The sequence below is a fragment of the Anser brachyrhynchus genome, assembly GCF_964034855.1.
Source record: "Anser brachyrhynchus genome assembly, chromosome: 14".
In the NCBI taxonomy this organism is placed as follows: domain Eukaryota; kingdom Metazoa; phylum Chordata; class Aves; order Anseriformes; family Anatidae; genus Anser; species Anser brachyrhynchus.
The window spans coordinates 15,142,077-15,157,551 of record NC_137709.1 but is presented as its reverse complement, the minus strand read 5'-3'; the positions used below and the strand labels follow the sequence as shown (position 1 = coordinate 15,157,551).

Here is a 15,475-nt window from a genome sequence, read left to right as displayed (position 1 = left end):
AGGGGACTGGATTTAATATAGCTCAGTAGATCTGAGATATAAAAAGGTATGTTACCACTAATAAAAAGTAATTGTAACTTAGTAATGGGGATTAACACAATAAATGATGCAACAGCTGATTCACATATAATACTGTTGGCAGAAGCATTAATTCCTGCATCATTTTATAGGTTATACATACTTCATTCTGTGTAATGAATATCCACTGTCGCATTTGTTAGAATCACGTTTGTTAGAACCGCACCTAGTCAGCTTGTTTCATTGTATAGTATGATTCTTGAAACTGCTAACAGCAAAACGTAATGTATTATAAATAACAAATCTGAGTAATAAAAAACTTTGTCCAGTATGCACGTATTCCTGTAGTAAATGAAAGCGAGTTGTGAAATTCAAGCCACAAAGTGTAAGCTCTGTAAAGCTTGTCCAGAAATAAAAATATTTTCATGACTTTTAATAATAAACTAGTGACAACTTGTAGGAGGAGAAGACGTTGCTTTCTGTAATAAAGTACAAAGTGAATACCAGTGGGTTTGGTAATGTTGGTTTTGTACAGTGGGTTTGGTAATAATGTTTTTGTACAGTAGAGCCTCAAGAATATAAGATTTTCCTGCTAGATACCGAAATACACTCCTGTGTTAGAGCAAAAAGGAAAATGACTCTTACTTTCATGTTCTTTAGAATCCTTCTTTCTCGTGATTTGAATTTGCTACATGGACTATGACCTATTAGAAAACATAGGTTTGCATAGCTGTATAATGCCTAACTTGCACAAGGAAGATATCTTCTGATCTTTTCTTCTTGTAAACATCTACCTGGAAAGTCAATGCTGTAAGTTCAGATAAGTGCAAGTAAGGATCTACTAAGGGAAATATTAGAGTTAAAATGATGACACCTAATTAGAATTATCTGATTTTTCTCTGCAGTGTCATCCAATTAAAGATGTAGAAATCGCTGTTTTGTTTTTGTCTTCAGGACTGTTAAGAACTAAGTTGAAAAAAAAGTTGAATGAATGCTAGTAGTTTGATGAAGCATCTTTCGATTTTATTATTGCCAGAAATGAGTTACAGATAAAATAAAAATAAGTAGAAGAAGCTAGTTTCATAATAAGTTGTGATATGAGTACTTAAGCTGAACTTCTGTTTTTCATTTTCTGTGATTGTTTTCCTGCACTGTGTTCAACACAACTTTTCAGCATTTCAATATGTTTAAAAGTAGGAAATTGTTAATGAATTTTACTCTCCCTTTTTTAGCTACTGAGAAAACCCCAAAACACTGTTCATAAAGTCCCTTAAAAATGTCTCTACACTGAAAAATAATCTCTCCTGTGAATCTGCTCTTGAATTTTGTATGTAGCTTTAAAAATATGCTTCTAAGAAACACTTATGTGAGAACTTTTTTTTTTTTTTTTAACTTTTTGTCTTTCTGCCTTTTTTAATATATAATGGTCTTTTCAGGGGTGTATTATCCTTAAAGCATCACATCTCAAATCCTGTATTTCCCAGTTTTATTCATGTAGTAGTTTGACATGGATATGGAGGGCATATGCATATCTACAAGTATTCGTTTTCATGAATTTGTAGTGACACATTGGGGGTTAAAGCCATTATCTTCTTGTATTTATGGAGAAGTAACATGGTAGACATTTTGATAATTATCTGCTACTTGTAACATTTTCTTGGTCTTGACCCATTATGGTAATTTTTTTTAAATAAATGTATCAAGATCTTTGCTTTTTGGAGGGAAATATAAATCTAGCTATGTGAACTAACTTTAACAGTGAACTTCTAAATGTAAAACAGTCTGCTTGTAACTCTGTCAAGTGGAAAAGAGAACAGCTGTATTACAAGAGTTGATACAAATCTCTTGCTTATTTTAATTTAGTGTATCAGTTAAACGAAATGTGGAAACATGAAAGTTGGAATTCATCGATATTCCATTGTCCAAACACAAGGCAAACTTTTAAATCTGTTGGAGAGGACATGCTGACAAGCATTTGTGGCAGGCTGGCAGACTGCAATGATTGCGGGCAAGCTGGAAAATGCACGGAAAGCTCAGTGTTGTTTTGCCTATAGCAAAGGTGGTGTTAGATGTTTTGGCTGCCTTCCAATAAATGGCACAACTCAGCTCCCATCCAGAGTTAGAGAAACTTGAAGCTGGGAATTGGATGCATTCTGCAGTACTTGATGCTTGGTAGTGGTGGTGTGTGGTGACCGCTAAGCCAGTTCCTATTCTGTTGTCTAACCTTACTGATGCTTGCCCGGAATGGTCGGCTCAAGCACTGTGTGCTGACTTTCTGCCTCAGTACTGGATTGCAGGACACACAGAACTCACTGCTTACAGTGCTGTCAGTCTGTAGGTAATTTACAGTCTCTCTCCATTCTTTGGCTTTTGTTTCACCTGGGAAATTTAGATTTATTGATTGAAAAAAATGCATCAAAATTTAACTTCATGACTTTTGTGCTCCCAACAAAGAGTTACATGGTAAATAACAGAGGGAAGACTTTCAGGAGAAAGATGCCTGCTGTTGTGAACAGATGTCCTTTGTGAAGAAGCACGGCATTGTAATTGTGCACTGAGTGCCATCAGAAGTCTCTCCTTGTTGAAAGGATGTTGTTCACTGATTTTATTTTTAAGGCTTTGCTCAAAATCTGTATTCAAATGACACCTATGTCCTTATTAATTTGGCATACCAGTTCAAGTGGGCATGAAACCATCCTAACAGATGGCTATGACTGCAGTCTTGCCAGGTAATCAAGAGTAGCGTTTCCTAAGGGAGATAAAAGTGGTGTTAAATCTTTATTACTGTTTTGGCTGCACATATGAGGCAGTCAGGAATGAAGCACACCTGTGATTTTTGCCAAAGGAGACCCAAATGTCTTTTCTAATGACATTATTGCATTAATGACATTAAGTTTGAATTTCACTTGCCTGAGACAGAAGAAATCATTAGCTATTTTCTAAAGAGTTCTTAAATAGGGGAGTTACACAACTACACACAGCTATGCTTAATCTTTTACCAGAATGAATCTACCTGAACCCGCATGAAGCTATTACCAGGGAACTTTGCTCTGAGAAGTGTTGGAATTTGGGGCTGATTAATACCTATTCTAAAGAACAGTATTTCTTTTGAGGGACATTGATTGAACAAATGTTTTTTGTGTATAAATACAGTTTGAGGCAATATGTTATATTCTAGTTTCCAGGAAAAGCCAGTAAAACATTGATCAGTTGTTTTTTATCATGGATTTTAAAGTTAAAAAAGAGTGTATGTCTTTGCTGGCAATCTTTCTTCATACATCATTTATCAAGCAGAAAAAAAGCACCTAGCACTTAAATTTATCAAGCAAAAAAAGCAGCTAGTACCTTCCCCCTTTCCATGTCCCTCCCATCCGTGTTGAGCTTTCTTGAAAGGATGTGTGGGTGTAGTGGGGGAGGATTGTTTGATGAACACAAGTTATCAAATACCGTAACAGAAAATTTTACTTTGGCTATTTCTTTCTTTGATAGCTGTAAACTTTCCTTCCATGGTTTTCTTAATTCCTACTCAGCTTTTCTCTAGCCAATGATTTGTTGATGTTCAAATGAGCACTTTGCTTGTTTTGCTACTTAACTTGTGCATTCATATCTTAATATTATAAGCTGGAATTTATATAGCCATTCAATAGAAATTTTTGTCCCATGGTAATAGGATTACTACATGTTTTATATAAAAGGCTGGTGAAATAGGGGTATAGTTTTAATGTAAATATCCTGTTGTTGGAGGGAGGGGAAAAAAAAGAAGTCATGACTGTAGTTTTCTGTTAACATCAATCCATTTGCAAGCTCTTATTGAGAATCGGGGTCATTTGCTACAAATACTAGACCTTTTCAGTTATTTAGATTATATGAGTATCTTGGAATTGCATCCTCATATACGATGACTTCAACTTGTAAGGCTCTTACAACACTAATTTTTTTTTCCTTTTCTAAGAATATTGTCTTTTGTTTCTAATTACTACCTTAAAAGTATATTGTCTTAGTTGTTCCCTACACAGAAAATGATGTAATTTTCCTGTATTGTGTTAAATGACAAGCTGAGTTTATGTAGGGGCCAGCCACAAAATAGAAGTATATAGCCTTAATCTAAGCAAAGATAATTACCACAATCCATTCAATTTGCTTTTCAAAATGTATTGAACAGTTTTTGCATGAATTAGATTTTTTTTTTTTAAAAAAATGAAATAATATAGATAAGGCTAGTTCAACAACTTTTGAATTTCCTTATAGGTCAACCCTTTAACTTTGTTCACATCAGAAACTTCACAGTAAATAATTGATCAGCTGCATATGTTAAGTCCTTTTAAGAGATTCTATATGTATCACCTATGGACTTCTTTTATTTATAATGAAAATGCAACTGGGAGTCATGAAGCCTGCAGATAAATTAGTTTTTGAGACTGGAGGAAATCAATTATACTTTCTGCCTCAACTGTCCTCTAAGTAAAGTAGGATTTTTTTTTCCTTGGCAAGAAGCTCTGCTTTCTTGATATTTAAGAAGTCTGGATGGCTTCATACATAAGAGGAATTATGCCCAAGACTTATTTGTTTTACTAAAAGGTGTGTGTATGTTTGGTTTAGATGAGTTGGACAGCGATGGGCATTTTACCCTCTGGTTGGAAAAGTTTTAAATGGCCTCTGAAAACACTGGTATGAAGGAGTTTTAAATTCCTTCCAACAAAGAACTTTACTTCCACACTTCCTTAAGGTGTCCTTAAGGTGACCACTTCCTTTCCGGTTATAGGTCAAATGGGTATCGCTGGTATGTGGAGTGAGGTGTAGTTCAGTGATGAGTATACCCATAATATCTACCTTGCAGTCCTGAAAAATTCTATATAATTACAGATTTAAAATGCACATTTACTAAGATACAGGACTTGACAGACTCTCTTACTTTACTTTTGAAATAAAGTTCATTAAGTACAGATTTTGATTATGATTTATAACGAAATTGCTTCCTGTAACTTTAAAAACTATCCAAAGACAAATTTTATATTTGCTACTGTCAGTCATTTCAAGGGTGATTTCAGTGGTTTAAAAGTTGAGCTGGATATTATTTATTCAGAAAAACACAGAATGAGATTTTAGGAAGTTTTAAAGGTATTGCATGTAACTTTTAACCTTGCTAATGATGTTTCTTTGTATTAATTTTTGGTCAAGAAACTAAAGGTGCTACATTTGTTACATTTATAACTGGTTATTAGAGGTGCTTCAAGTGAGGAGATCAAGAAAGGAATGAATTTGCTAATTTTCATAGTAAATCTGTTTGAGATAGCTGTATAATGTTTGATGTCTGGAGCTGCTGATTGCGTTATCAGTATTGGTAACTTTTGGAGAGGAGTTCTCTGTCTCCATGGATGCAAATCCACACTGAAGTGCTTGAGGAGTGTTAGTGTGCTCTGCACTATGATCCACTAAGTGCTTTACAAATACAGCTGTTTTCTTTTTGAATTGGAGATGGCTAGTCTGTGCCCTGCATTCAGTGCAGGAAAGTTGTGGGTTTGCATGTACACAAGCCGCAAACTGTGTGAAATTCCTTTCTGTGTTGTTCCTTGAACAGGAAATGCAGCGTTGGTATGTATTCTATAATCATGGTTTTATTACTGCGTTTGTAATTTAGTTGCTGAATAAGATTTCTCTTGTAGCTTGGAAGATGGGCTACCAAAAAAAAAAAAAGATTAAAGGCATTTTATTCAAGTTGTGGCATTACCAAGTGTAGAGGTACTTTCTGAGGAAAAAAAATGATTCTGCCCTTAAGACATGATTAAAAGCTGCTGGCTTATATGACTAGGAGCTGTTACTTGGAATAAAAACAATCTTCTGCACTGGTGGCCTCTCTTGCTTCATCTGCAAAATTCAGGAATTTATTATCTTCACATTCTTCTCATCCTTTACTTTCTTCTCCTCCTGCTATTCAGTATTAGTACCCTCCATCCAGTATTAGTACCCTTACTGGGGGGATTCCTAGTCCCTGGCTTGGTTTTAAATCACATAGTATAGTTCTGCCGCGGTTCACAGTGGTTTGTCAGTGAGTTAGAATAGTTTATATCCAGGTACAGGTTTTCTAAATAAGTCTTTAAAAGAAAAAAAAAAAGTCACATTTTAATTTTTGCTTTTAAAAACTGAGTTTTCTAGTTATTTTCCATCATATTTTCAGAAACTATGAGGTCTCTTATTGACAGAAAATAGTATCCAATTGATGTTATAAATATTTTTTTGAAAGAGTTGATGTTTAAAACAGACAGATAAATACAAGCAATAAGAATTCACTCAGGTGAAACAAGTAAGAACTTCATCTCTCTGCCAGTTACTAGAATGTTTGTTTAGTGTCTTATGTGCTGCTGCAAGTTTCTTTTATTCTGAGGTAGAACCTTTGAATCTATATTTACTCCTGTTTTCTTCCCAGGTTATTTTAATATATAAAGTCTTTGAAGCATGTGCTTAGCATTATCCACAATGTGGCACTGTACTCTGTTTATGTAGCATTGTACAAATAAGTTGCTACTTAAATCACTCTGTGGTGTGTCAATAAATTAGGAAAACAAACAAACAAACAAAACCCCCACAACTTTTGTATCTTTTATCTCTATTTAGGCAGTACTTTCACTGAAGTTATTTCAGATTTGTGCATCTTGTCCCTACAGCATTTCAGAAACACGTTGCCGTTTTGGGACAGAGGTGCTATGTGAGACTTTAATGTAATTTATTATAGTTTCTGTCACCTTCCTTAGATTTCATCAAGAATGGGTATATGCATAGCTCTCACTCCTCTGAGGCTTGAAAGGTTTTCATTAGTGTCCTTTTCCTATCTACATTTTTGTGTGTGTTCTTAGAAAGTATGTTTCAAAACAATGTACGTAGAAAAATTCTGTTGTTTCCATCTTATTTTCAGAAATATTACTTTTAAGAGTGTTTTTTCTTACATTAAAATCCTTTCATTATTTAAACATAGAGTATTTCTAGATGCTTTATGTAAATTGAATATTTTTTCCCTAGGTGTTTGGGACAAATTAAACAGCATTCAGTATTTAGCTGAAACAATTTATTTTTTTTCAGGGAGTTGATTTTTTTTCAATATAGTTATTATATATATATGAGAAATACCGTAGACTTACAAAAATATCACACAGTAATAATTTACGAATATCCCTGAGGCATGATTGCAAAATCAACAATTCCACATTGGAAGAGACTGTAGCTGTTTTAAAGGGTGTTGTGTTTCACTGTTTGAAGTAGGATTTATTTGTAAATAGTATTTCATGTATATTTGTTCTTAAGACAATTTTTTTTTCTTTCAGAATGTAGGGACATTCTGCTCCCTGTGATTACCAAAGAGTTGAAGGAATTACTGGAACAGAAAGATGATCAGCAGGTCCAAGAGAAGAAGTACTGTGTTGAATTACTCAACAGTATCCTGGAGGTTCTGAGCTGTCAAGACCCTGTAAGTATTGATGATGATGTAGATGGCCCAAATCTGTAGTAAGCCTGAGCTGATTAAGTGATAAATTATTGATGTTGATGAATCTCATGTAAATTTTTAATACGACTTGGTGTCAAATTGAACTTTTTTCTTATTTTTCATAAACTTAAGCTAGAGCAGTTGACGTTTTAAAGGTGAAATGCTGAAATCTGTGCTGTGTCTTTCTTTTATTTCACAGTTTTATGTTCCTTAGAAAGTCTGCTGCTGCAAATCACCATAGTATTATTAAAAGTGGTGAGGTGGCATTGATTTTATCCTAGCAGAGTTTCTGGCTAGTTTTGACCACTGAAGCTCTATGTTGTAACTACTGAAATTAATTAGAATGTGATTCTAAGTATTTGGAATAATTTTCAAATTTAATGCCATTTCGTTTTATGAAAATCTTCAGTTTCTGAAAGGTATCATTTTTAATGCACAAATACTGTAGCTTATGCTTTCTGCTTTCAGCAATGCCCATATAGAACATTACTATACTTCATTTTGAGACTGTCATTTATCACTTGGGCTCCTGTAATTTGGAGCAATTTAGAAATTGTAGTCTGGGTGGTTACTTTCCTCATTTGAGTGAATATCTAATTGACTTTTTAGTCCCCTGCCTTTTAATGAGTAGTAGGTTATTCAATCAAGTTTCACCATCATTGGAGGAATTTCTTCTAGGAAGAGCTCATAACTGCATTAGGAAAGCTGTAATTCTTCTCTTGACCAGGTGCTTGTTTTATCCCGAGCTATACTTTTCTGATACATCTCCAAATTTTTCAGGCCTTGGATAAAGGCAGGTTGTCATTTTAGTCTGGTGTTCAGTGTGGATCCTTGGGTCATTTTCTAGTAATGAAATCATTACAGCATGCTTCATGATTTCATAATTTTAGGGGTATTCATAACAAGAGGCTTGTCTGTTTGTGCAGGAAAATCTGGACAGTGTGATCTTATAGTGTATATTATGAATGTTTTTTTCCTTAAAGCACCATAGGAGGGATTGATATGAGGTGATTTTTGAGAAGTATTGGAAAGCTTGGATTTCAAATGGCATTCATATGAGGGATGATGAAAGCATGATAGGGCAGAGTGTGAAGTTTTAAGTTCATTGGGCTATAATGTAAAGTAAACCAGTTATTTATCTTATGCTTGAAAAGGTGAAACACAGCCACCAAGTGAGATAGATTTTTGCTCACTGCATGTGTACCACATATATTAAGTTTATTTTCATATGTCTGTAGTAAAAGTGGCTGACATGTCAAAGATCTGTTACCTCCTATTGAAAGTCTGGTTTGTAGCTCCTGTTTGCTTGATTGAACAATAATTGCTGGATACGGAACAGTACAAAGAAGCCTAACTCTTGTTGCTCGGTATTTGAGTAACCTGATGTAGGTGTCCCTGCCCATGGCAGGGGGTTGGAATTAGATGATCTTTAAGGTCGCTTTCAACCCAAACCATTCCACGAGTATGCACATATGCAGTCTGGTGCATTTTGAAGAGTAATTTCCAAGAGTATGAATTGAGATATCCTGAATGATGTAGAAATGCGATCAGCTGTTTTCCACAGAGCAGGTATTTGAAAATGCAGATGTTTTTATAAAGCATTTCATTTTATTAGTTCATGAAATTTCTGTTTCTAGCAAAAAACACCCCTATCAACCTCTGTCTTGTTCTTTTTTTTATTGAGTTTGTTGGTGTTGGCACAAAGTCAGTTAGTAGTACTCTGCTAACAGTAATTCTTGGAAAAAATATCACTTAAATGTAGATATACATTAATATATCATTTAAAGGTTTTTATCCTAAAAAATAATAAAGTCACAAAGTTTAAGGCATGGAAGATGATCTACTTCTGAATTGGTTTATATCCTTTGTCCATTCATATAGAAATAAGTTGTAAATGAAGTGGAAAGACGATTGTATGGAATAAAGTGTTTTAGTAAATTCTGTGTTTGAGAGGTTTGTTACTGCTGGTTTATGACAATTGTGTGAATGAGTTAAGCAGCATATACCTCAAGGATTTTAAAAAAATAATTAGAAAAATATTAAGTTTTTATTTAGGATCGTTTTAGTTAAAAACTGCTTGGTTAGTGTGATGCTGCTAAGAACTTCTGAAGCTCTTACTTTTTTTTCTTGCTGATATTCCCCCTTGATATTAGGGAGATGCTTAGCTGCATTTAAAATCAAATGCACTTTTGTTATTGGGGATAATATTGTCTTTACTAATAGTTTCTTTGTTGATTTTGTTTTTTAACCCATCAGTATGACATATGCTTAAACACAGCTGGAGGCCAGAGGTGTTTCAGCACCTGTAAAATACAGTTATGGCTCAGAGCTGCAAGACATTAACCACTGATAAAGATCATGGTGAAATCCATGACTTTGTGGTTCTATTTTAATTAAAATAGTGTATTTTCCCCCTTTCCAGCAACTTCAATGTGTGCAGTCTGACAGTCTTTTAAAAGGTGACTTTGTCTCTAATCTGACATGTATCCTATAGTTTAATATTTACTGCATCAGAACATTTTTTTTTCTTTTTAGTGATTACATGATTAAATGTAAACTGCTCTTGGAATCCGAAGTAAAATCTTGGTTGAGGCTACAGGTCAAAATGAGATGTATAATCATTTCCTATTTTTTGTACAAAGTCAGTAATCAGCAGGAGCTGCATTTTAAGCTGTTGATTTTGTTACCAAGCAAGTCTGGAAACACTTCGGAATTGTACAGAAATCACAGAACTGGATGCTTAAGACAGTGCATAGGGTCTGGTTGGGATAGAGTTCATTTTCTTTATGACAGCTCATATGGTGCACTATGTTTTAGATTTGATACCAAAACAGTGCTGATAACTAAAATTTTCATTAGTGTTTTTCCTGAATAGTGATTGCACGGTGTCAAGGCCTTCTCTGTTTGTCATTACTGTAAAGGAGGGTAGGTTAGGGCTGGGCAAGAGTTTGGGAGGGGACGCAGCTGGTACAGCTGAAACAAATTGACCAAAGAGAGATCTCAGGTGGGTGTCTCAAGTAGAGATTTAGTTTTATAATTCTGAAGGAGTTGCTCAGTTTGTCCAAATTTGTCACTGTCCAAATAACTCATATCTCTATTACACTCTAAGGTGCACAGTTGACTCTGAGACAACAGAATTGTTCTAATTTTTGTCCCGCCCTGTGGATGTTTAAATAGAACATGAAAGCTAAATCCAACAATAACTGTTATTACCCTGCAGAGATGTTTTTAGAGAGAGATTTTGTTTGGTTTGGATTTTCTATTAACCAACTTGAGTGTACCGTCACCCATCCCATCAATGCATCTGAAGGTAGTTGTTGAGTTCTGTAAGAGAACTTCCTGCTGCTGGCTGGAATAACCTGAATGAGCTCTGATTGTTTCATTCCTTGGGCACTCAGCAAATCTTTTTCAACATGTAAGTCAAGCATGTTTTTTATGACCATTAAATGGAATAATTACAATTCTTGTTTTCTAAGGCAGCATTTATGTATGGTACAAGTATGTTGATTTGGCTTCCGAGAAATCTTGGGTTTAACCAAATAGACTGCAGTCAAATAGTGAATTTTCCATGTTTCCCTGAAAGTATGTCATCCACGTGAAGTGAAGTCTGATCTGTGGAAACACATTATCTATAGTGGGTTGCTAAACTGTCTTCTCAAACTAGAAAATCTTAGTTAAAATACAAGCTGAAATCTTGCACTTAGGCAATATGTGAAATGTCCGTATTGAATCCTTAATTATAGCTTAGATGATTAAGAGAAAAGACATACTCTGTTTCAAAAAGAAACTGTTTTAATTTATGTCCTAACATTTCTCTGAAAATTCAAAGACTTTTGCATGCTTGAGCATATGTTGTATTTTCTTTCCAGGAAAGGTATGTGATGCACTACTTCTGAATTCAGAATAGAACTTATCTTTGACAATGGAGTCATGGCTAAATGTTAAAACCATTATGTAATGTTCTGAATTATTATTAATAATAATGGTACAGCATGTACTGAAATGTAGAAGAAAGCGAAGCTAGATTATAAAATCTTTGCATTGAAGCTATTATTATTTTTTTACATGAAAAGGTGCTGTGATTCAAGTTAGGATTTTTGCAAGGCTGCATTTTTATTTTATTTATATTTTTTATGTACTGATAATATTCAGCCAACCACTTGGCTGTGTAGGGTATTAGGGTGATGTCTGCATTAGCAGGGAATGCTTCACAAGAGGAGTGAGCCTCTCGATTGATGTGGTTCCTCCTGCGGTTCCTGACGACTGTTGTATAGGACTTACGTTGAATTAGATATGATCTTAACTTAATGTCTTCATTTGTAGCAGGGTCAAGGAGCTTCTAGTTTGCCTCTATCTGGAAGTAATCTAGTTTGTGTGCAATAAAACCACTCAGAACAGAAGCAGAAAATGGTAAATGGAAGCGATCAAGGGATTTGCCTCAAAATTGAACCAAATTGCTGGTAAAAGACAGCTGTATAACTTTTATGGGACTTCGTTTTTGTTTATGGTGAAGGTATATGTAATTGCAGTTTTTCATTTTTGTTGTTATGGGAAACGAGTTAGACAAATAATACAGGTTCTCAGTTTGATACTTGTATTTTCCAACTGATTTAGGAGACAAATAAAATATGCAGGGGCAGAGTGTATAATTGTATAAACCTGTGTTGTACTCCAGGTTGCTTCGCCTTTCCTCTACTGCTGTGTTAACTGGTAGCCTGATACACTTATGTATTTTATGACAGATTACGAGCCATAGACCCTCTTGCTGTACTAGGATGCCTTCTTTCAACCATTGAGAACATTTGTTTGAAACAATATGCTAACTTTTAACTGGTACCCCCATGCAAAAGGGTGATAAATGTTCTATACTTCAAAGCAAACTTTGAAATTATTTAAAAAATACAATACTGAAATAAGAGGTGACAAACTGCGTTTGGAGTGAAGTACACAGAAAATCTATCATTATTGTTAGAATTCAAGAAAAATATACAACAAAAAAGTTTGAAAACAAAACAGAAAAGCTGTTTAGACCTCTGTAAATAAAACAGCATTCATAAAGAGTAGGCTTTGATGATGCATCAGACACTTAACCAGAGTGTAGTTAAACAAAACCTAATTATTTTCTGGAAGTTATGTTTTATATCACAACAATGCTAGTGAGTATGGAAAGCATTCAAATTCAAAGAACAAACAGGATGATGTTCACAGAAACATGAAATATCGCTGAAAACAGCAAGTACCTTTAGCAAGAAAATCATTTTCACTGCACAGCTTTCAAACATCTCCATGTCTGTGTATTGAAGTTGACTGTTTCCTCCATTTGTTGCTAATTTCCTCCATTTTTTCACTATGTGTAATTTGTTTTTGTTATGTAGACAATGTATAAATTCTGATAATGACCATACTTGAATGGAATAGAGTATTTTTTCAGTAGTTTTCATTAGTGTTTTCAGTGGAAGAGCAGGATTTGAAGAGGTGATGGTGTTTAGGCTCTAAAGGCAGGAGTAAGGTCAAACTTTATCTATATGTTTCCCAATCTGAGAAATTACACTATTTCATGCACCTTGGTGGCATTTTTCTTTCCTGTGGTTTCTTTTCTTCCTCACTCTTGCTATGGTCTGTCTGCTTGTTTTCCTTTTCCCAGCTTCTCGTGCGTTGAAATCCTTCTCTATATTTCTTGCCCTTTACGCTCTGTCCCTTATTCTCAGTTGCATGGTCATAATGTGAAACAGTAGTGAACAATCTGTGATCCAGCTAAATGCATTTGTAATGCATTAATACAGCCTTCAAAAAGAGAAATACTTGAGATGGTAAAAGTAGCTTGTGTGGCGTGTTAGTCCAATATAACTTATACTGTTACACAGAAAATGTTTAAAACTGATTTTTAACTGTATAAAAAAAGTAAATCCAAAAAGTGAAATGCTTTTGAAGATCCGCTGATGCCAAGGGCTGCCAACTGTTCAATAACCCAGCCTCAAGGCTGGATTTTCATTTTGCTGTTTAGGGATCAACTGTGCTGATATATTTCATCAGGAGGACTAAGCTATGTTGCTTCAGTGAATTTTAAGTTAGAGCTCACTGCATGTTGTAGATGCTTGTCTTGAAATAATATTGTGGCTCCTAGCACCCTCCTACTTGGTCTTCAAAACCTGTTGACATATGCTGGTTCCTGTTTTAGTGTATGTAATACATAAATATGAGATCAGCGTGGCACAGCTCAGTGTGAGATCTTACAGAAAGAGAAGGTAGTTTCACATTGCAAACTCTGTAAATAACTTCGTTTTATACCTGCTAGTGTCTGATTACTCGTGAGCCCAAGACATTGACTCTGAGATGGTCTGACCAAGACCATTTTTGTGCAACACAAAGGATAAAAGATTTTGGTTGATTTTTTTTTTCTTTTTTTTAACAGAAAGCTATGTTTTACAGGGCAAAAGTGCAATTTTATCTCTGATTTTTTTCAGGTAAATAATAATAATATTAAAGCCAACAGAGACAAGAAGAATGTTTGATTAATTTTTAGAGTTGATTTGGGGAGAAATGCGCTGTAGGTTTTAACTTCACTCTGATATTTCCAATGCTTTTAAAATACATAGCCCCAAAATACTGTATGACTTTAATATTTATTGTTTGATTGGCATAAACCTTAAAGCTCACAGTATGGGATGTTGGGAAGGAGAGGAGGTGGAAAAGAAAGTGTCTTTGTGAATGCACTGCAACAGATGTACCTTCTGTGCAGCAATTGTCAGGAGTAGTCTTTTTCATAAATCTAGGACTGTACCGGGAATGTTTAAATGGAGAAAAAAAATATTTTTTCTGTGAATACATTTTTTATACTATCTAGAAACTTTTTAAATGCTGTGACAGGCTTGAATGCGTCACAGTGAAAGGACACAATATGTTTACTGTCCCCATTTAGTCCTATTTCTAGGTATGAGGAAAGTGGTATTGCATGGATTCAGAAGCAGCTTCTCCTGGGGAGGTGTTGGAGTTCAGCCACTTTACATATTGCTTAGGTGGCCTCCGTGGCTGTCCATCTGGGCTACACATGATGTTAAAAGAGGTGCCTTGTTTGGTGTATACTAACTTTTTATTTGTCTGAATAGAAATTTCTTTAGAGCTTTTCTTTCCTCAGATATATAACATGCTAATTTCTAAAGTTGTCTAGTGAGCAGAGTAGGCACAGTGAAGTTGGTAGGTATAAGGCTGTACTTCCCTACTCAATGTTTTAAAATAAATCACCTAATATCCTTTTCCAGGAAACATGCCGGTAGTACTGATCATTTGAAGGAAGTCGGTGATTATTTGCCGTTGGGCTGCAAAGTTCACTCAAAACATGGTGCTGACACCTGATGGGTCTCTAGTGTACTCTCAGTTGACTCAGCTGACCAGTAATTTGGCAGTAGGGACAAAGAGCAGACCACTTTCTGTCCTCACAGAGCTGCAAAGTGAAGTGAATATAACATTTTCCACTAATAATTACATACTTTCTGACCTCAAGCTAAGAATATTATTTAGGTCCAAACAACGCTGAGGAGCACTGACAGATGTGGAAAGCTGTGATTCAATTCACCTCAATCATCCGCTGCCAGGGTGTTGCTATTAAGTTATAGGCTACTTACTGGGAAAAGACACAAGTTCCTTGACTAAGAGATGGGCAGTGTCAATCTGAAACAAAAAACAGGTACGGGATGCATAGAACTAACACCAGTTTATGCCAAGTGGAAATTACTGGAATAAATGAGCAGTGTAAGCAAGAAGAATTAGTATTGTTCTTTCACTAGGGTGGTTAAATTAAACAGTTTTCAACATGGAAATCATTTTTTTTGTCTTTTACAAGAGATATAGATTTAATACAAAATATACATTTTTTCATTTACAGGCATCAACTTATCACCATATTCAAGAAATAATGGTACAGTTATTACGCACGGTGAACAGAACTGTTATTACAATGAGACGAGATGATCCCTTAATTGT

At 34.9% G+C, this 15,475-nt stretch overlaps 1 protein-coding gene across 1 annotated transcript in view; it reads left to right on the top strand.

Moving 5' to 3' along the window:
• Positions 1 to 15,475, top strand: part of DOCK2 (dedicator of cytokinesis 2) — a 286,898-nt gene that overhangs the window by 57,155 nt on the left and 214,268 nt on the right. Inside the window, exons 26-27 of the mRNA XM_080554755.1 lie at positions 7,335 to 7,477; positions 15,378 to 15,473. Of these exons, the coding sequence (XP_080410881.1) occupies positions 7,335 to 7,477; positions 15,378 to 15,473 (239 nt within the window). The remainder of the gene's footprint in view (positions 1 to 7,334; positions 7,478 to 15,377; positions 15,474 to 15,475) is intronic.